The sequence below is a fragment of the Mustela erminea genome, chromosome 9 (genome assembly GCF_009829155.1).
Source record: "Mustela erminea isolate mMusErm1 chromosome 9, mMusErm1.Pri, whole genome shotgun sequence".
In the NCBI taxonomy this organism is placed as follows: domain Eukaryota; kingdom Metazoa; phylum Chordata; class Mammalia; order Carnivora; family Mustelidae; genus Mustela; species Mustela erminea.
The window spans coordinates 98,482,834-98,505,815 of NC_045622.1; the positions used below are offsets into that span (position 1 = coordinate 98,482,834).

A 22,982-nucleotide genomic window follows, 5' to 3' on the forward strand; every position below is an offset into this window, starting at 1 on the left:
TGCCAGTGGAATTTTGATTGGAATGGCATTGAAAATATAGATTGCTCTAGGCAGTATAGACATTTTAACAATGTTTATTTTTCCGATACATGAGCATGGAATGGTATTTCCACCTTTTTGTCTCTTTGGAGTTATCTTTTTTAATTACTCCCTTGACTTAAGAGTTAGCCATAATTAACCACTATGTCAATTTTATCTTCCTTGGAACTGAATCAGGCAAAGGGAGAAGCAGTTTTCTCACTGAGCAAGGGGCCTGAAACTGGACTTGATTCTAGGACCTTGGGATCATGACCTGAGCTGAAAGCAGATGCTTAGCCAACCAGCCACATGGGAATCCTGTTATTTTTACCTTTATAGATAAATTTTTGGATGAACTTATTTTTATAACACATAAAAGATTAGTGGGATTTTGTTGAGCGTTGCATTGAATCAATATATCATTTTGAGGAGATCTAAGATTTTAGCAGTAACGAGACTTCCAATTCCTGACTGTGTTATATCTCTCCAAGTAATTACTTTTCCTTTGACATTTTTCATTAATATTTTGTAGTTTAAGTATTCTACAGCATATATTTATGCATTTTATGCCTAAGGAGGTCATGATTTTTATTGTTAGTTTAAATGGCACATTTTAAAGTTTCAATTTCAAGTTGTTTTTTGTTAGTTTATAGATACATGATTAATTTTTTTTTGGATCATGTGTGTATCTTATGACCTTACTAAACTCACTAATTAATTCTAGTAACTCTTTTTATAGATCCTTTGAGATTTTCTAGGTATGAAACTATTTTGTCTTTGAATAGGGAAATTTTAGATGATTGGTATGATTATTGTTCTTGTGATGTTCTTGTTTCCAAGTGTAAGGGTTATGTTGGATGAATAAGATGAGTCAGGGAGTATTTTAATTTCTCCTTATTCTTGAACATATTTATTTAAGATTGGTACTATGGTTTGATTAATTTTTATATGGGATAATTGATAAATTTGTATGCGAGTGAAGTTTTTTGTTTTAGGAGGGGAAGGATTTTAAAGAATTAATTAATTAATTGATTAATTAATTTAACAGTGTTAGATTATTCAGTTTAAAAAATATTATTATTTTTTTTTAAGTAATCTCTATACCCAACATGAGGCTTGAACTCAAGAGTTCAAGATCAAGAGTCACATGCTCCACTGATGAGCCAGCTAGGCACCCCAGATTATTTCAGTTTTTAATTATTTTTGTGTCTCTTTAGAAAGTTGTAACTTTCATAACAGAGCTCCACTTTCTTAGGTGGCATAAATTCATTTATGATGCTCTTTTGTTATCCTTTTCAGATCAATAGAATGGAGGGATATAGCTCTCTTCATTCTTGATTCTTATCCTTTGTTCTTTCTCTTAGTTTTTTTTTAATCCATTTTTCTAGGAATGTATCAGTTTTATGAATCTTCGAAAGAACAATTTCCTGGATTTATATATTTTCTCTATTCTATGTTGCATTCCAGTTTTTATTCAATTAATTTCTCACTCCATGGTTTTTATCTTTTATTTAGTATTTCCATTCTACCCAATGTTATTTGGGTTTATTTTGGTTTCCTTGCTCAGGTTCTTAAGATGGAGGCTTGAATTCATTTCATGTAATGTCTCTTGGTTCCTAATACTTCTATTTACAGCTATCCATTTCTTTCTAAGCACTCCTTTAACCACACCCTGTAGACACACACACACACACACACACACACACACACACACCCTTTTCATTATCTTTCTGTTGAAACTTTATTTTAAAAACTATTCACTGAGATGTCAGGGTGTCTCAGTCAGTTAAGCATCTGCCTTTGGTTCAGGTCATGATCTCAGGGTCCTGGGATCTAGTCCTTCACTGGGCTCCTTGTTCAGTGGAGATTCTGCTTCTACCTCTACCTGCTGCTCCCTCTGCTTGTGCATGCTATCTCTCTCTCTCTGGCAAATAAATGAATAAAATCTTAAAAAATAAAAATAAATAAAAACTATTCACTGATATTTCTTCTCTAATTTATGGTAATTTAAATTTATGTTGTTTAATTTGTAAATAATTGGGAAACAGTGTTATATTTCTGTTGAATTTCATTATACATATCCTGTATGATTTAAGCCCTTTAAAATGCATTGCAGTTTGTTTTTCAGCCAAGTGTAGTGTGTATTTTGGTGAACATTCTCTGAGCACTCTGAGAAAAGTGGAAACCTCCCACAGTATTTTCTCCCTCCCCACTCCCATACTAACACAGGTTCTATCATATTGTCTGTGTGCCCTATGTGACAAATTCAAGACTCTTCCCTTAGGAGAGAATCTTGCTTTATCCACATTTGAGACAACTTTTAAATGGGTCATACACAATTTACTTTTGTGATGCCCTGGAAGTCAGTTTAGGTGTCTGTGTGCAAAGACATAGCTTAAGTGTAACCAGAACAGCTATGCCTATTTTGAAAGTCATGCTTGAAAGAATAGAGTTTTTACATATTTCATTTCTGTCCACACTGGACATTTCTATTTTGGTGATTCAATCTCAAGTTCTTTTGTGATTTCTCCCCAAGAGGAAAAGTTTAAGTTCTGTTGTACATGATTATTATCCTTGTGGCATCTCTGGAGATGCAGGTCTACCCTCACAATTATGATGAAGATCCCAATGAATTTAATTAGGGAAGAATCAGTCTTGGAAATGTACCAGTTCAATGACTCAACAATCTGTGTTGTAGTTCAAATGCAGATAAACTGTTTACACACCATTGTCTCGACCTAGGAGTATTTGGATTAGTGTTCAATGACCGGCTTTATCAGGAATTGAAAGGAAGGACTCAAAGCATAATGAAGTATGTATATGAAATTATTCTCCATACAGGGAATCCAAGGTTTAACTATGCTTTGTGAAGACAGACCAGTATAACTGACCACATGACCACATAAACTTTTCTAACAATTCACAACTTTCTCTCCTGTGAAGTTAAACTTTTTATTTTTTAATATATATATTTTTTTAAAGTTTGTTTGAGATGGGGAAACTGGGTGGCTCAGTGGGTTAAAGCCTCTGCCTTCAGCTCAGGTCACGATCCCAGGGTCCTCTGATTGAGCCCCACATTGGGCTTTCTGCTCAGCAGAGAGCCTGCTTTCCCCCTCTTCTCTCTGCCTGCCTCCTTGCCTACATGTGATCTCTATCAGTCAAATAAATAAATAAATAAAATCTTAAAAAAATTTGTTTGAGAAAGAGCTAGTGGGTGAGTGAGACAGAGAACTCACAAGGAGGGGTGCAGAGGCAGAGGGAGGAAAACACACACACACACACAAAGTAAACAAACAAACAAAAAAAACAAAAAATAAACCAAAAAACAAAAAACCTCTCCTCTGAACCAGGAGGCCTACTTAGGACTTCATCCTAGGACCTTGGGATAATGACTTGAGCAGAAGGAAGATAGAACTGACTGAGCTGCCCAGGTGCCCACTCGACCTTCTTCTTTTTTTTTAATCTCAAAATATTAGTTTAACATTCTTTTGTTATTGAGACAAATCTGCTATCAATGAAGATGTTGGGTCCCTATGTTCACAGCCAGTATTTAGACTTGTTTAGGTTATAGGGCCTTTCTGTTCATTTGAAAATCACAGAAATTTGAGGTAACCATTTTCTGGAAGACTGAAATGAATAAGACTTTCTGCAAACACAGAAAGCATTGTTCACATGGAAACAGTTCAAGATCCTGTGATGATGCATGTGTTTTCTTGGTCTGTGTGCACAGAGATGGTATCAGTGCACAAAAGAGAAGGGAGAAGGAATGCAACCTTGAATTGAAAATTGTTTCACCTGGGAAGTGTAATTAGATGTGGGATTCCAAAGTAGACTTTATATTTTACATCTTGGTGGTTCTGGGATTCAGTCTTTTAGAAGATCTGCTGTGTGAATCTGATAATCAGCTATATTAGGGATTCTTTATGGCTATTAGAATATATGGGAATTGGCTCAGTTCTGTAATACTCTTTTTGGTGATTTTTATTTATAAAGATACAGAATAAATGTACTTTTCTAACAGTATTTTTAGAAACTAGTTTCACGCTTAGGGATATTTTAATGGGCAAGATATTTCTAATTCTACAGATGGTTTCAATTGATATGTTCTCTGAGCATTGTTTGCTGATCTGTGAAAGTTTAGAGGATGCTGTAGCATCCAGAAACTTGAACGAGTGATTTTGAAGAATTCAAGGTCACACTTTCATAATCAAGCTCTTACTTCAGTTCCTATGTTTCTGTTTACAGATGAGTTTCAACATCATACCATATGACTGTTAGCTATTCCTATCAATGCTTCTCTATGTGATTTAGCCACTTGCCATTGGTTTCTTTTTCTTCTGTATTTTATTTGCTTAAAGCTCTGTGTATTTTGATATTAACATTGTGTATGTCCTTTGAAATGCAAGTTTTTCCCCCCATCTATTTTTATCCATTGATGTCATGGTGTCTTTTCAAAGTCCTTGAGATGTTTTGATATCATAAAATGTATCAATTTAATTTATGAGTTAAGAGGATTCTAGAAGTTAGAAAGTCATCTCTTGTGTTAACTGGGAAGTAAATACAAATCTTGCTGTAGTTTTTGATTAAAACAATGCTTTTAAAAATTTGTATATGAAGAATTCACTACATGTACAATTTTACTACCTTCCAGTTGGAAAGTTGGTTGTGCCCCTCCATTTATTTATTACTTTGTCCTTTTCCCACAATGTCTTTAGTGACTTATATCTGTCTGAGTGAGGTTAGGGAGAATGTTTTCATTCATCTTGTATTCTTGTAATTTCTGAAAGTACTGAACATAAGAAACTATAATGCCTAGTAGGTAAATGAATAAACAGATTGTGTTAGATTTCAGGAATTCACCATAATCATTATATTTATAGCTAATTTTCTCTTGAACTGTAAGAAAAGGAGATTCAAAAGAACATATGGAAAACAGGAACAATGTGACTGAGTTTGTCCTCTTGGGGCTCACCCAGAGCCTCCAAGGTCAGAAAATACTATTTGTTGTGTTCTTGATCATCTACATTGTGACGATGGTGGACAACCTACTCATTGTGGTGACTGTGGTGGTCAGCCCATCCCTGGATACCCCTATGTACTTCTTCCTTGGTTACTTATCTTTTATGGATGCTGTTTATTCTACTACAATTACTCCAAATATGATTATAGACTTACTCTATGAGAAGAAAACCATTTCCTTACAAGCTTGCATGTCCCAGCTTTTTATAGAGCACTTATTTGGTGGTGCTGAGATTTTGCTCCTGGTGGCCATGGCCTATGATCGCTATGTGGCCATCTGCAAACCTTTGCATTATTTGACAATCATGAATCAACGGGTGTGTTTTCTGTTGCTGCTGTTGGCCTGGGTTGGAGGTTTTCTGCATGCTATTGTTCAACTTCTCTTTGCTTACAACCTTCCCTTCTGTGGTCCCAATGTCATCGACCACTTTATCTGTGACATGTATCCATTATTAAAACTTGCCTGCACTGACACCTATCTTATTGGTCTCACTGTAGTTGCCAATAATGGGGCAATCTGTGTGGTCATCTTCACAATCTTAATCATTTCCTATGGGGTCATTCTGCACTCTCTGAAGACTCTTAGTCAGGAAGGGAGGCGCAAAGCCTTATCCACTTGTGGTTCTCACATTACAGTGGTGGTCCTCTTCTTTGTCCCTTGCATTTTTACATATGTGAGACCTCCTTCTACTTTACCCATTGATAAATCCTTGGCTGTATTTTACACAGTTATCACCCCTATGTTAAACCCTCTGATCTATACTCTGAGAAACGGAGAGATGAAAAATGCTATGAAAAAGCTGTGGACCCAAAGAAGAAAATGATGCTGAAGAGAAATTTTCACCTTTTTTCAATGAAGAGTTACTCCATTTAGGAAAGGATTATTTATTTGTAATGAATTTCTCTTCAGGTTTAATGAAATTGGGTATGATCAAAGCATTTAAATTGTAAATATTATAATGATCAAAAAAGATTTCTAAGATTTTCATAATTTGTTAGGAAAGTAGGTCTGTAGCTTTTGGGCATAAAATGTTTCTATTGAAACTATAGGTTTGTGTTCTATATGATGAGTTTTGCTATAATAGATATTCTACCTTTATTTTCATTACTGGAAAATTTTCACATGCTTCTCTTTTGCCCAATTTTTCTTTTTCAGAATTAATAGTGCTCATTATATATTTCAGAGAAAGATTTTCAGAAATGGGGCATAAACACTTAGTGCACTTCTCCCATACAAAGACAACTCATACTTAATACTTGAAGTATTAATTTTGTTCATATTGCTTAGCTAATAGGATTGAAAAAGAATTCTACTTCCAAGTTATAATATTAATGATAAAGAAATTAAGGTAAGAAAAATATCTGAACAAAAGACTGGATATGATAAGTAAGATTTACTTATTTTTCTAATTGGGGAATTCTATTATTTCCTCATGGGGAGCACCTTTGTTTTGTGTTATATTTTTATTGAGATGGTCCATTAATCTTCCCTTGTAGTTTAGGATATTTGATAATATTTCTGCCATTTTTCAGTATCTCCATCTCTTATGTTGTTTATAGTGTTTCATAGCCTTCTTTAGGGACCTTAGACCTTAATTTCGCATATGGAATTAACATAATCCATACTTCATGAGCTTCAAATATGCAATACACAACCTGACACCAGATATTTTGGGTGATATCATTTGTAAGAAAGATGTTGACAATATGGCATGCCACTTTTACCTCTCCCCTTAAAGGAATGTAGATTATATTAATATTGAGGTCATGATATGTATTGATTTCTTTGTTTGTTTAAAGACTTTATTTATTTATTTGACAGATAGAGCTCTGTAGAGCTGATAGAGACAAGTAGGCAGAGAGGCAGGCAGAGAGAGAGGAGAAAGAACACTCTCTGGGGAGCAAAGAGCCCAATGTGGGGCTCGAACCTAGGACCCTGGGATCATGACCTGAGCCGAAGGCAGAGGCTTAACCCACTGAGCCACCCAGGTGCCCCAATATATATTGATTTCTTCAACAGAGATCTCTTTCGTAAGTCTCCTTCTCTCTGAATGAAATTTGAAAGAAAATGTTATTTGACTCCAATAGTATAGGAAGATGTGATCAAAGAAACTCATGTTTCTGCCTCCCTTATTTAGTCTGGATTCATGGGGTGCCCTGGCTATGGGGAATAGAGACTTTTTACTGGTAAGTCTCAGTGTATGAGAAACTTTATATCCCAACTTATATCAATTATTGTGAAAATAATTATGGAAATTTCTTATGTCATCTCAAAGTCTTCCCAAATAAGACATTATCATTAAATAATAGTAAACAGAAGTTATATCATTAGGTCAACTACTTTTGGATGTTACTATAGACTGAATATTTGTGTTCCCTCCAAAATGCATTAAGTTCATTAAATTCTTTATAATACATGATATTTGGAGGTGGGGTGTTTGGGAGCTGATTCGGTCATAAAGGTAGAGCTCTTCTGAATGTGACTACTCTCTCTTTAAAAAAGAGACACTAGTCAACAAAACAAAGCAACAAGGCATGTGTTGTTTACAAGGCAGTAAACAACAAGTGTTGGAGAGGATGTGGAGAAAGGGGAACCTTCTTACACTGTTGGTTGGAATGAAAGTTGGTATAGCACTTTGGAAAACAGTGTGGAGATTCCTCAAAAAAACTAAAAATAGAGCTACCCTCTGACTCTGCAATGCACTACTGGATATTTACACCAAGGATACAAATGTAGTGAAAAGAAGGGCCATCTGTACCCCAGTGTTCATAGGTATTAATGGTCACAGTCACCAAACTGTGACATCAGATGAATGGATAAAGAAGATATGGTCCATATATACAATGAAGTATTATGCCTCCATCAGAAAGGATGAATACCTAACTTTTGTATCAACGTGGACAGGACTGGAAGAGATTATGCCAAGTGAAATAAGTCGAGCAGAGAGAGTCAATTATCATATGGTTTCACTTACTTGTGGAGCATAAGGAATAAGATGGAGAACATTGGGAGGAGAGGAGAAGGGAGTTGGGGGAAATTGGAGGGGGAGACGAACATGAGAGACTGTGGACCCTGAGAAACAAACTGAGGGTTTTGGAGAGGAAGGGGATGGGGAGTTGGGTGAGCCTGGTGGTGGGTACCATGGAGAACACATATTGCATGAAACACTGGGTGTAATGCATAAACAATGAATTCTGGAACACTGAAAAGAAATAAAATTTAAAAAAAAAGAGAAAAAATCTATAGTAATTTCAACATAAGCATATACTATGAATGATAAAACAAATTCACTGTTAAAGAACTGTATGAAACATTCTTATTCTAAACAAAAGCAACATAAATTACCTAAAAGAGAGAGAGAGAGAGAGAGAGAAAGAGGGAGACCACAGACCCCACTTACTTTTTCTGCAATACAAGGACACAGCAAAGACAGTAATCTATGAACTAGGATGCAAGCTCTCACCAGATATAGAATCTGCAAGTGTCTTGATGTTGCACTTCCCAGACCCCATAACTGTGAGAAATAAATGACTTTTGTTGAAGCCAATCAGTCTGTGGTATGCTGTTGAAGTGGCCCAAATGGACTTAGACATTTAGTTAATTCCAAATCTGTACCATTATTTTGTGTTAATTATTCTATAAGTTCCTTTAAGCCATGAAAAGTTACTTAACCTTCCTTATACTCTGTATTTGCACAATGTATGACATAGAATCCACTCCATCAACTTTGTCAGTTACTTGCATTCTTGAATTCTTGATCTCTTGAAGAGTTTTTACTGATGAATTTTTATGAACTCTTTCTACATTAAATATGTACATTTGCTACAATAGTCTTCTTTGATATCTGCTTAAAACATTTAACTTATTTATGTTTTAATTATGGGTGTTTTCTATAATGATGTTCCCATATTCTTTTGATTTCTTCTATCCCATCACTCTTGGAAAATTTCATTTATTTTCTTTTGGTGAATTTATAAATTTCATCATCTTTTTAAAAAATAAAAATAACTCCCAAAAAAGTTTTCCTTTTACGTGATCAAGGATTTACTTTTGTTTGTAATAAAGACAAATCTAAGCCTGTTTTCCTTAAATAGGAAAAAATAATCTTCCAAGGTTATTAATTTTAGCAATAATTTAAAATTTTCTATTTAATATGTTAAATTTTATACAATTAGTGTATTGGATTTGTGGTCCATTTCCCCTCCTCCTGTGCTGCTCCCTCCTCCTTCTCCTCCTTCTTTTCCTTTGGTGTATTTCCCTACCACTAACATTCTACCCTACCACTAACATTCTATGTCAGTAGTCAAGGATTTTAAGGTGTATTATACCTTGTAGGACTAATCTCTCTTAACTACTCAGCCTTTTCAAGTCTCTTGCAATTTCTAAATATTTATTTTTCCTGATAAACCTTAAGATTATTTTGTGAAGTTTGAAACCTTCTCGTAAATCTATACTTAGAATTTCATGACCTTCCACATTGATTTTGAGGAAAATGGCATGTTTCATATCTTGTTTTCCCATACAGAATGAGACATACATTGTGAAGGCTTGATCAATGTCTCAGTAAATTTTGTAATCATTTCCATAGAATGTACATAAATCTTGACTTTTGGTTTTATTAATTAAAAAGTAGTATGACTGGTATGAGGTGATATCTCATTGTGGTTTTGATTTGTATTTCCCTGATGCCGAGTGATATGGAGCACTTTTTCATGTGTCTGTTGGCCATCTGGATGTCTTCTTTGCAGAAATGTCTGTTCATGTCCAAGTGACTCTTGATCTCACAAAACAAACTGAGGGTTGCTGGTGGGAGGGGGTTTGGGAGAAGAGGGTGGGATTATGGACATTGGGGAGGGTATGTGCTTTGGTGAGTGCTGTGAAGTGTGTAAACCTGGTGATTCACAGACCTGTACCCCTGGGGATAAAAATATATGTTTATAAAAAATAAAAAATTAATTAAAAAAAAAGTAGTATGTATTATTTGCATTTGATTCACATTTTCTTTTTTTAAATTTAAATTTAATTAGTGAAAATATTGTACATCATTAGTTTCAGATGTATTTATCAGTTGCATATAATACCCAGTGCTCTTCACATCACATGCCCTGCTTAATGCCCATCACCCAGTTATCACATCCCCCCACTGAACTTCCCTTCCATAACCCTCAGCTTGTCCAATTAGCTGATCAGAAAGGGCTCAGTGTGTTTTGCTGGCATGAATTATAGCACAATACTCAAAGGCATCTTTGTATGTTTGCATGCAAAACTTCATAGGCTTACATTTGACAATACACAAGTAGGTATTCAACCACAGAGATCTCTATCTGACCTCACGTAGCTCTGTATAATCACAGGTTATATATAGGTACATTGTTCAATAATCTGTAGGTATATAACCAATTTCATATATGTTTCTATATGTGAACATAGAGAAGTCTGTTACCAACAACATATGGATAAGTATCTGACTCCCCATATGAATGCTTATGTGTATATATAAGTATTTGATATGATCACACACAGCGTATCTGATTATATACAGCACTATATCTTGCCATACACAAGTCTTTGTCTAACTACATATGAATTTTGGGAGGGCTTGACTGAACCATTCTGTTATTCTGTTCCATGTGACATGGACTGAGGTTCCTCTCTAGTATTCAGCTGATTAGGGGCTTTTAGGGAGTGTTTAGGATGACTTTACTCATGTGAGCTGTGCCTTGGCAGAGATGGCTAGAAGGCTGGAATCTTCTGGCTCCTTCTCCATGTAACCTATCTCTCCAATGAGTAAGTCAGACTTGTAAAATGGCAATTCAGGGCTCCCAGAAGGATGACACAAAAGGAATTAGGCCAGTGAAGATCTCATCCCATCCTGACATGATCTTGAAGTTCAGGATTTCAAGTTCTAAATACAGACTACTTTGGCACCAAAGGAAAAGGCAACCTGTGGAATGAGATAAAATAAAAACAATCTGAGGGTTTTGAAGGGACGGGGGGTGGGAGGTTGGGGTACCAGGTGGTGGGTATTGTAGAGGGCACGGATTGCATGGAGCACGGGGTGTGGTGCAAAAATAATGAATACTGTTATGCTGGGAAAAAAAAAAAAAGGCTAAATAATACCAGAAAAAAAAAATATATTTGCAAGTCATATACCTCATAAGGGGTTAATATTCAAAATGTATGAGGAATTTATACAACTAAATAGAAAATGCAAATCAAAACAAAAGTTGATTAAAAAATGAGCAATGGGCCTAAATAGTCATTTTCCAAAGAAGACATACAAATGGCCAAGAAGAACATGGAAAGTTGCACAACATTACTAATCATAAAGGAAATGCAAATTAAAACCACAATAAGATACCATCTAACATCAGTCAAAATGGCGAAAATTAACAGACAGGGACCAGTACATGTTGACAAGTATGTGGAGAAAGGGCAACCCTCTAACCTTCTGCTCTGGGGCAACCTTCTGGGAAATAGAAACCAAAAGAACAGTAGAACAGATCAACAGAAGTAGGAGCTGGTTCTTTGAAAGAATTAATAAGATTGATAAACTCCTGGTCAGAATTATCAAGGAGAAAGAAAAGACCCAAATAAGTAAAACCACAAATTAAAGAGGAGTAATCACAACCAATACCTAAGAAATACAGTTGTAAGAACATATTATGCGCAGAGATCAGAGATCTGTTGTGATCTTTCCTATTTCTCTTCTACTGCTAGGTTTAGGCTTTCTTTTCTGTTCTTTCTCCAGATCTTTAGGTATAAGGCTAGGTTGTGTACTTGAGACCTTTCTTGTTTCTTGAGAAAGGTTTGTATTGCTATATACTTTTCTCTGAGGACCACCTTTGCTGCATCTCAAAGATTTTGAACAGTTGTTTTTCATTTTCATTTGTTTCCATATTTTTTTTTAATTCTTCTTTAATTTCCTGGTTAACCCATTCCTTAATAGGATGCTCTTTAGCTTCCATATATTTGAGTTTTTTCCAACATTCCTCTTGTGATTGAATACTATTTTCAAAACATTGTGGTCTGAAAATATGCAGGGAATGATCCCAGTCCTTTGGTACTGGTTAAAACCTTATTTGTGACCCAGGATGTGATCTATTCTAAAGAATGTTCCATGTGCACTAGAGAAGAATGTGTATTCTGTTGCTTTGGGATGGGATGTTCTGAATATACATGTCCATCTGGTCCAGTGTGTCATTTAAAACCTTTATTTCCTTGTTGATTTTTTTTTTTAGATGATCTGTCCATTTCAGTGAGGGGTGTTTTAAATTCCCCTACTCTTATTGTATTATTGTTGATCTGTTTCTTTGATTTGGTTGTTAGCTGGTTTATATAATTGGCTGATCCCATATTGGAGCATAGATTTTTAAAATTCTTAGGTATTCTTGTTGTACAGATGCTTTAAGTATGATATAGTGTCCTTCCTCATCTTTTATTGTAGTCTTTATTTTAAAATCTAATTTATCTGATATAAGGATTGTCACCTCAGTTTTTTTTTTTTGATGTCCATTAGCATGGTAAATTGTTTTCCACTGCCTCACTTAAAATCTGGAGGTATCTTTGGGTCTGAAATGAGTTTCTTGCAGACAGCATATCAATAGGTCTTGTTTGTTTTGTTTTGTTTTGTTTTTGTTTGTTTTTTTGTTTGTTTTGTTTTTTTATCCATTCTGATACCGTGTCTTTTTTTAAAATTTATTTTTTTATTTATTTTCAGCATAACAGTATTCATTATTTTTGCACCACACCCAGTGCTCTATACAATACTTGCCCTCTATAATACCCACCACCTGGTACCCCGACCTCCCAACCCCAGCCCCTTCAAAACCCTCAGATTGTTTTTCAGAGTCCATAGTCTCTCATGGTTCACCTCCCCTTCCAATTTCCCCCAACTCCCTTCTCCTCTCTAACTCCCCATGTCCTCCATGCTATTTGTTATGCTCCACAAATAAGTGAAACCATATGATAATTGACTCTCTCTGCTTGACTTATTTCACTCAGCATAATCTCTTTCAGTCCCATCCATGTTGCTACAAAAGTTGGGTATTCATCCTTTCTGATGGAGGCAGAATACTCCATAGTGCATATAGACCACATCTTCCTTATCCATTCATCTGTTGAAGGGCATCTTGGTTTTGATTGAGGTTTGATTGAGGTGTTTAGTCCCTTTACATACAGAGTAACTATTGAAAGATATGAATTTATGAATTTAGTGTCATTGTGTTTCCAGTAAGGTGACTGTTACTGTATATTGTCTCTGTTCTTTCTGGTCTATGTTACTTTTAGGCTGTCCCTTTGCTTAGAGAACCCCTTTCATATTTCCTGTAGGGCTGGTTTGGTGTTTACAAATTATTTTATTAATTTTTTGTCTTGGAAGCTTTTTATCTCTCCATCTAATTTCAATGACAGCTGCATATTTTTCTTATTTAGTGCTCTAAATATATCATACCAGTCCTTTCTGATCTGCCAGGTCTCTGTGGATGGATCTGCTGCCAATCTAGTATTACTACTGTTGTATTTTACAGACCTCTTGTCCTGAGCTGTTTTCAGGATTTTCTCTTTGTCACTGAAAGTTGTAAGTTTTACTATTAGAAGATGTGCTGACCTATTTTTATTGATTTTGAGGAATGTCCTCTGTGCCTCCTGGATTTTGATGCCCACTTTCTTCCTGAAATTAAGGAAGTCCTCTGTTGTAATTTGCTCCATTATACCTTCTGCCTCTGTCTCTTTTCTTCTGGGATCCCAATGATTGTAATATTGATTTGTCTTATGGTATTTCTTCTCTCTTGAATTCTCCTGTAGTGACCCAGTAGTTGTTTATCTCTCTTTTTCTCAGCCTCTTGTTTTTTTTTTTTGTTTTTTTTTTGTTTTTTTTTGTTTTTTTTTGTTTTAGGTGAAGTTTTCCATTTCATCATTTTGTCCAGAGAAGAATAGATGAGTGAGAGAAAAAAATGCTAGGAGTAAGAATGACCCAAAAAAAATATACAGTACACCAATCAGAAGAGCCCTGTAATTGTGGGAAAAAGAAAGGAAAAAATAAATATGATCAGACTGGTGAATAGAACAGAGCCACACACTAGATTTTGGGTGTATCTGGGTCTGCTAGAAATAACTGCCTCCCAAAATTTTAAAGATATAAACCTTGTATGTATGTACAAAAATAAGGGTAAATATGTTAAAGGGATCAAATATGACTATAAAGATGAAAATTTACAAAAGATTTTAAAGAAGGAATGGATGAGCTAAGTTTGTTGAAAAAGAAGGAAAACAAATGAAAAAAGAAAAAAAGAGAGAATATGATCAGGTTGGAGACTAGAAGAAAACCGTACACTAGATTTGGGGTATACTTTGGTCTGTTAGAAGAAACTGTATTTTAAAGAAAGAAAAAAAGAAACTTTTATATAAAAATATATACTTCTATATTTATGTTTTTGTATAAATATAAGTCTAAATCTATGCTTATATAGTTATATATAAAACGTAAGTTTAAATACAATGAAGGGATAGAATATGAGTATAAAAATGAAAATTAAAAAAAGATTTAAAAAAAGGAATTGATAAGATAAGATGTTGGTTAAAATAGGAAAGAAGAAAAATTAAAGAAAAAAAAGAAACAGAAAAAAATAAAGTTAAGAAAATCTACTTTGAAAGGCTTAAGAATTATAAGAAAAAAGTCATGAATTCCATGTGCTGTATTCCCTTACAGCATATTGCTGGAGTTTAGCAGTTCTCATTGATCAGTAAAGTTGGTCTTGGCTGGATGTTCTTGCTAATCTTATGGATGAGCAGCCTGTTGCAGTGATTCTCAAGTCTCTCCAGGGACCACACTAAGTATTCTCTTCTCCTCAGATTTGCTCTCTGTAGCTATTGTTCCCTGCAAGCTTTCTGTACAGCTTTGGGTAACAGGAATGAAAATGGCATCCTCCCAATCTCTGGCCCTGAAGGCACCAAGAGCTGGGGTGCATTACTCCTCAGTCAGCCTGCAGAGAAAAGCAGTTAATCCCTCCTTTCTCTCTGGTCTCCAGCTGCAATCCGTGCTCGTATGGCCTATAACCGAGCATTTCTATCTCTGGCACATGATCCCATTTGGAGTCTCCAAACCCAGCAGATTCCTGCAGTGCACTTCTGTGCCCTTCCTCTGGGGGAGGAAGGGGGACTCCCTGGGTTGCCTGGTGTTTGGGTCTCTGGGCTCAAAGAGTAGTGGTCCAACTGTGCTGTACATCATGGTGTATGGCAGCCCCAAGCTGAGAACCCACTCCTAGGCTCCATCTTTGCAGTCAGCTTCTGCGCTCCAAAACTTGGGAGCTCTGCCGCTCTCAGGCACCCCCAGTTGTTCTGTGACCCTGAGGGTCGTGAGACCACACTGTCCCAGAGAGGATTCCATCCCATGCTTAGCCACTAGAATGGCATACCTCAGTGGTGCAGACTTGTAAAAGTTCCAATTTTGTGCTCCATTGCTTCATCTCTTGCTGGCAGCTGGCTCGCAGAGGCTCCTTCCCCCAATGCAGTCTATCTTCCTAAATATCGCCTTGGATTCACCTCTCCGCACATCCAACCTTCAACTGCATCCATTCCAACACAGAACTACAGAACTGTGACTATGTATCTTTTTGTGAATTGCAAATTCAACCTCAGTAACTTCCCTCATCCTAAGGCCTTCTGCCTCTGAACTTCAGGGACTCTTTATAGTAATGCTAACAGCTAGAGACAGGACTTCCTTGGCTGAGGACATGATTGATAGGTGAAACAGACTGGTTTTCCTTTTACTGTGGCTTCAATGTCATTCGCCTTAATTAAATTGTTTTGTCATAAGAAACTCAGTTTATAATTTAACATTTTTTTTCTGTTCAAATTAGAGATTTCTCACATATTTGGGTTTCTGCCACTCTTTCTTGGCAAAAGACTAGTCTTTTTTTCTTTAGTCATTGTTCTAGGGGAGAACACTGTACAGAGAAGGATACTTTATTTGAATCTATTCCAAATATTCTAATCTAATCTGGAATGGTCTTGTAATTTCTTTCATTGAAAAACAGTTATGATTTGGAAAGCCATAGGCTGTGTCTGCACATATAAATGAAAGGATTATTTTCCTGATTCAATGGTCCAAGATATTTCTGAAAATTCAAATGTCTGCCCAGGCTGGAGTTTCTTTTAACCCTCTAAATGTTTCCTTCATATATTATCTTGTGTATAGACATCCCTCATTGCTTGTGCAAACATCTGCAGAGACCCAATTCACTGAAGTGAAGCTGGGGAAAGGTAGAAACATGCCTTCTATTAGAGAAGAAGTCGCCTTAGGGATACATTTTGAATGACTGAACAGGTAAAAATTTCTCCTACTATTTGAGAGATTGTTCAGTCATTGATTTTCCCAGAATTTAAATTCCAGCAATTATCTAATTAGGACAATGTCCAGGGACATGAATGCTATCCTAATGATATAAGTAAAAGACTTTTTGGGTGCCTAATTGTATGGACCAAGGAGAGATACATTGAAATAACTAATTTGAGATTTAAAAAAAAAAAAAAGTAGGGCAAATAATAGGCTTGGCCAAGTTAATTTCTATGAATTAGTCTCGTTTTTACATAGTCATCTGAAGAAACTATTCTTACTTTGTACAATTGTCCTTATATTTATTGTGTAACTCCATGAAAAATAAGGTCCATATGGGAAGGATCTTTCATGCGATTTCCCCCCCATTTTCTTAGCTGTTGTGTCCTTAGTCATTGTATGGTTCTTGGCATTAAATATGTTCTATAATATAAAACAACAATTAATAATTGAATAATTATTACATCTATATTGGTAAATAATTATTTAATATATCTATTCACACTTCAAGGTCGATAATAAAATGAATGTTAAATGAAACAAAAGGAAAATTTGTTGTGGCAAGTGGGGAAATACATGATGATTCAATCGTCACTTAACTAAAATGCTTTGGGTGGTATTTCATTCTTGACTGGCAATAATTCATAATTGATCCAAACCTATTTTTTCCCTTCATGTTACATCCTTTAGACCTTAATAATGTGACTTAGTCTAAGAGTTCTAAGACACATATTTGGGTGTCTGCCACTCTTTCTTGGCAAGAACATAGTCTTTTTTTCTCTAGTCTTTGTTCTAGGGGAGAATACTATTCAGAACAGTTTAATTTTTGAATTTGTTCCAAATATTCTAATAAGTTAATCTATAATGGCCTTACATTCTCTTTCAGTGAAATCAGTAGTGATGTGGAAAGCCATAGGCTGTGTCTGCACATATAACTGGAAGGTTTATTTTCCTGATACAATGGCCTGCCCAGGTTGGAGGTTCTGTTCATCCCCTAGATTTTTCCTTGATAGTTTTCCTGTGTATAGACATCCCTCACTGCTTGCACAAACATGTCAAATGGTCCAATTTTCTGGGATGATGCTGGGGAAAAGTAGAACATCCCTTCCATTGGGTAGGAAGAGGCCTTGGGGATATGTTTTCTATTTAATTTAATTTTTATTTTTGTTACTTATTTGAACTCAACTAATTAACATATAGTGCATTCTTAGTTTCTGAGATAGAGTTCAGTGGTTCATCATTGCATATAACACCCAGTGCTCATTACATCAGGTGCCCTCCTTAATGCCCAAGACCCAGTTACCCCACCCCCCACCCATTTCCCCTCCAGCAACCCTAAGTTTGTTTTTTTTTTTTTTTTTTTAAGATTTTATTTATTTATTTGACAGAGAGAGAGAACACAAGTAGGCAGAGACACAGGCAGAGAAAGAGAGGGCAAAGCAGGTTCCCTGCTGAGCAGAGAACCCAATGCCGGGTTTGATCCCAGGACCTTGAGATCATGACCTGACCTGAAGGCAGAGGCTTAACTCACTGAGCCACCCAGGCACCCACCTCAGTTTGTTTCTTATAGTTAACAGTCTCTTATGGTTTGTCTCTGTCTCTGATTTTATCTTACCTTATTTTTCCTTCCTTTTTCCTATGATCTTCTGTTTTGTTTCTTACATTCAACATATGAGTGAAATCATATGGTAATTATCTTTTTCTGACTGACTTATTTTGCTTAGCATAATACCCTCTAGTTCCATCTACATCATGGCAAATAGCAAGATTTCATTTTTGATGGCTTCATAATATTCCATTCATTTATATACCACATCTTCTGTAGCTATTCATCTATTAATGGAAATCTGGGATTTTTCCATACTTTGGCTATAGTGGAAATTGCTGCTATAAATGTTGTGGTGTATGTGCCCTTTTGGATGACTATGTTTGTATCCTTTGGGTAAATACTTAGTAGCACACGTCAGAAACAACAAACATTAATGAGGATATGGAGAAAAAGGAATCCACTTATCAAATTGGTGGCAATGCAAGCTGGTACAGGCACTCTGGAAAACAGTATGGAGTTTCCTCAAAAAATTAAAAATAGAGCTACTCTATGACCCAGAAATTGCACTACTAGGGATACATTTTGAATGACAGAACAGGTAAAGATTTATACTACCTGAGAGATTAATCAGTCATGGTCTTTCAGGAAATTAAATTACAGCATTTGTATTAATTGGCAAAGAGAAGGTTAATGTCCAGGGACATGAACAGTAACCTAATACTCTAAATAAAGGACACTGTAGTTTCCTAACTTTACTGAGTTTTATTTTTAGTATTTTTAGGACAAATAATATACTTGGCCATGTATTTCTACTAATTCTACTAACCTAATTTCTACTAATTAGGTTAGTTCTTAGTAGTCATCTGAGGAAGACTATACTTATTTTATTCAATTGTTCTCTTATATTTTCTGTGACTATATGAGAAATAAAATCCATGCAGGAAGGACTTTACATGTGTTTTATCCCCTGTTTATTAATTATTGTGTCAGCACTCATAGCATGGTTCCTGGCATTAAATATGTGCTCTAATATAAAAACAATAATTAGTAATTTAATACTTATTACATCTATATTAGTAAATAAGTATTTAATGTATCTATTCACACTTTAAGACTGATAATAAAATGAGTGTTAGTAAAATGAAAGGAGACCTTGCTATGACAAGTGGGGAAATGCATGATAAAATAATCCTCATTGTAGTAAAATGATTTGGTTGGTTTTTTTTCATGCCTGGCAATAGTATCATAATTGTTCCAAACCTATTTTTTTCTTCATGCTACATCCATTAGACCTTAATTATGTGATTTGGTCTAGTAGTACTATTATGTATAGATATTTTTAAAACACTTGTGAAATTTCTAGTGAATTTAAGCAAGAATCAGTCTTGGACAATTTCCAACTCTGACTTAATGACATTTGTGGTCAGATGGGATGAAATGTCTCATGATCTCTTTCCCTATTGGGAAGAAGATGTTAACCTCTTAAGGGTTAAGCTGATAAATTTTTAGGTGGTTTTTGCTAGGCTGAAAGCACATCTCCCAAAAAAGCACAAGAACATCTCTTTTCAAATTTTGAACTCAAATGGTGTGGTCATACCAATAGGATAGAATGAGAGAACGAACCAAGTGAACATTATTTTTCTATTTTGAAGTTAGTAGGGAAGAAGTTACCCGAGAACAATCTCCTTGGAAATGGCTGGTTGCTATCTTCTTATGTAAAATTAGATTACTTGTCTTTTAGATAAATTATCCAAAGGTAGTAAACTCTTATTTTCTGTGTGGACCATGGAATTTTTTTTATATAATCTACAGTGCAAATAAAAGCAATGTCCTGAATAATCAGGGGGGAAATGGACTGATAACCAAAGATATAAAATGTACCCCATGAGGAAAATGGACTGATAGCAAATGGAATAAAGTATACCATCAGGTAGAAATGCAGCCTTTTGCACTCTCTTATCATACTGGATAAAGGAAAAATTCCAGTCCCAGGAATGATTAAAAAGTCTTCCTTCAACTTGTGGATGGATGTATCGTCATAAGGTAAGACTAACAGTAAATATTGGGAATCAGGCTTCTAAGTGTGTGTATTTTTCTTAATTATATAAAAGTTAAATTACTTTGAAATAAAGGAAACCTAGGTTTCCATTCCATTCCATTAAAAATAAGTGACCTAGGAAAAAGAAGATGCTCTGAGCCTCAGTCTGTTCAACTATGAAATGAAGACTACAGTTCTTCTTACTGTAAATAGGAAATGTGATTCATTAAGGTGTGAGTGTGTGATTGGAATCCACTGTAAGCATTGTAAGCAGTGGAGTGATTAAAATCATCCTTATAAACAGATCATTTGAGCTGCCTTATGAGAATAAATTGATCGAGGCCAGAATGAAAGGGAAGAGATGTGGCAGGAGGCTAGTTTAGTGGGCTGGAGAATTCATAGTCAGAGGAAAATGATCAAGTTTGTGAACTATTTTAAATGGGGTTTAGTAAGATATGTTAAAAATACAAATATGTGACATGAAAGCAAGAAAGGTGTGAAAAACATTGTGATATTTCTTGTCTGAGTAATGACCTGGAAGGTATTATCATTTAGTTAGATGGGGAACACCTGTGTTTGTTACTAAAAATTAAAAACTTAGTCTTATTAGTTCTGAATTAATATTGAATTGGAGATGTTCAGAGTTAAAGATGTTGCATATGTGAAGTTTGAAAATTAAGAGAGAGACCCAACATTGGAAAGGTTCTACATTTTTGGTTAGGAAAAGAAGGGATATTCAGCCAGAGATCCCAAGAAAGAAGTCTCAGTGAGGGAAGACAATCCAGGGTGGTGATCTTTCACTCCTAATTTAAGCCACTCAGTTTGAAAATGTCAGTTACCTTTAATCAGTCTCAAGTATTTCCCTTTTGTGACTTTATAAACTGTGTACCTTTTCATGGCATTCCCTTGTCCTCTTTTCTTGTCTTTCCACTTTTTCTTTTAAAACTCAGTGGAAGCATTTCTTCCTCTGGGGAGACTTCTCTGATGCTTTTGTTTGGCATATTCCTACCTCTGAACTTTACAATGTGCAACTGTTTTTATAATGACACTTGTAACATTGGTGATTACTATGTATGCTATCACTGAATGTAGGAAACCATGGCTTATTCATTTGGGAATCACCTCTATGAAACATCGGACAAAAACAGGTACTTCTATTGGTGGGTATTAGGGAGAGCATATATTGCATGGAGCAATGGGTGTGGTGCATAAACAATGCATTCTGGAACACTAAAAAGAAATAGAATAATATAAAATGAAAACAAAACAAACAACAACAGCAACAACAACAAACAGGTACTCCCGCCACATTCTTTAATTGAATGAATCAATAAAAAATTAATCTTAAAATACATTTAAAAGTTTTTTCTCTTAGCGAAATAAGTCAAGCAGAGAAAGACAACTATCATATGATCTCCCTGATATGAGGAAGTGGTGATGCAACATGGGGGCTTAAGTGGGTAGGAGAAGAATCAATGAAACAAGATGGGATTGGGAGGGAGACAAACCATAAGTGACTCTTAATCTTACAAAACAAACTGAGGTTTGCTGGGGGGAGGGGGGTTGGGAGAAGGGAGGGTGGGGTTATGGACATTGGGGAGGGTATGTGCTTTGGTGAGTGCTGTGAAGTGTGTAAACCTGGCGATTCACAGACCTGTACCCCTGGGGATAAAAATACATGTTTATAAAAAAAAAAAAAAAGTTTTCTCTCTTGTTTTGTAGATCAGCCTGCTTCTAACATGAGAAGTCAGCTCCTATGCAGACTAGATGGAACCACCAAACAACATAACTTACTTTGTCCTCTTGGACCTTACCCAGGATCCAAAGGAACAGAAGATCCTTTTTGTTATGTTCTTAGTCTTTTATATTTTCACAGTGGTGGGCAATTTGCTCATTGTGGTAACTGTAAGTGTCAGTAAGACCCTGGGCTCACCTATGTATTTTTTTCTTGCTAACTTACGTTTTATGGATGTCATTTATTCCTCTTGTATTTCCCCCAGATTGATTTCAGAGATTTTCTTTGGGAAAAGAACCATATCCTTTCAATCTTGTATGACCCAGCTCTTTATAGATCATCTTTTTGGTGGCTCAGACGTCTTTCTTCTGCTAGTGATGGCCTATGACCACTACGTGGCCATCTGCAAGCCCTTACATTATCTGGTGATCACGAGGCAGTGGGTGTGTGTTATGCTGCTGGCAGTGTCCTGGGTGGGAGGTTTTCTGCATTCAGTAATTCATGTTAGCACTATTTATGGGCTCCCATTCTGTGGCCCCAATGTCATTGATCATTTTTTCTGTGACATGTACCCCTTATTGAAACTGGTCTATACTGATATGTGTGCAGCCGGCCTGTTAGCGGTGGCCAATGGTGGACTGATCTGCAGTATTGTGTTTGTGCTCTTGCTCATCTCCTATGGTGTCATCCTGCACCCTCTAAAGAACTTTAGTTCAGAAGGGAGGTGGAAAGCCCTCCCACATCATTGTGGTTCCCACATCACTGTGTGGTCTTCTTCATCCCATGTATTTTCATGTATGCAAAACCTGCTAAGACCTTCCCTACTGACAAATCATTGACTGTGTTTTATACAGTCATAACCCCCATGTTGAACTCACTGATCTACACTCTGAGAAATTCTGAGATGACAAATTCCATGAAGATGTCTGGAAGAGAAATGTCATATCAAATAGCAAATAAATGCATCGTCAAGATCGTAGTTTATCATTAGAGCCAATCACCTCAAATGTTAAGATCCATTTTGCTTTAAATGCCTTTATAGTCTGACTGAATAATTTGAAATGCAATTTTATAGTTACATGAATTGTTATTTTTAATTTTTTCATTCTGGTTAAATTAATATACAGTGTTTTGCTATTGTCACATACACAATAGCATGTTTTAACAGTTCTATACATAGTGGTCATCATGAGTAAACTCTTACTCTCCCTATGTGTTGGATATTGATGAATTTTTATAGTTACGTTAATTTTAATTAGTTGTTATATTTAATTTTTTACTTATATT

The 22,982-nt window shown here is 35.7% G+C and overlaps 1 protein-coding gene and 1 pseudogene across 1 annotated transcript; both read left to right on the forward strand.

Moving 5' to 3' along the window:
- Nucleotides 1-4,943: 4,943 nt before the first annotated feature.
- Nucleotides 4,944-5,861, forward strand: LOC116599080 (olfactory receptor 4A15-like). Its single transcript, XM_032358752.1, has one exon. The coding sequence runs from the start codon at nucleotides 4,944-4,946 to the stop codon at nucleotides 5,859-5,861; it is 918 nt and encodes a 305-aa protein (XP_032214643.1).
- A 15,866-nt stretch (nucleotides 5,862-21,727) lies between these two features.
- On the forward strand, nucleotides 21,728-22,655 carry LOC116600324 (annotated as a pseudogene).
- Nucleotides 22,656-22,982: the final 327 nt, after the last annotated feature.

What these genes read in the sequence shown, in the direction of transcription:
- LOC116599080 (XM_032358752.1), top strand. Translation starts at nt 4,944, where the DNA reads ATGGAAAACAGGAACAATGTGACTGAGTTTGTCCTCTTGGGGCTCACC.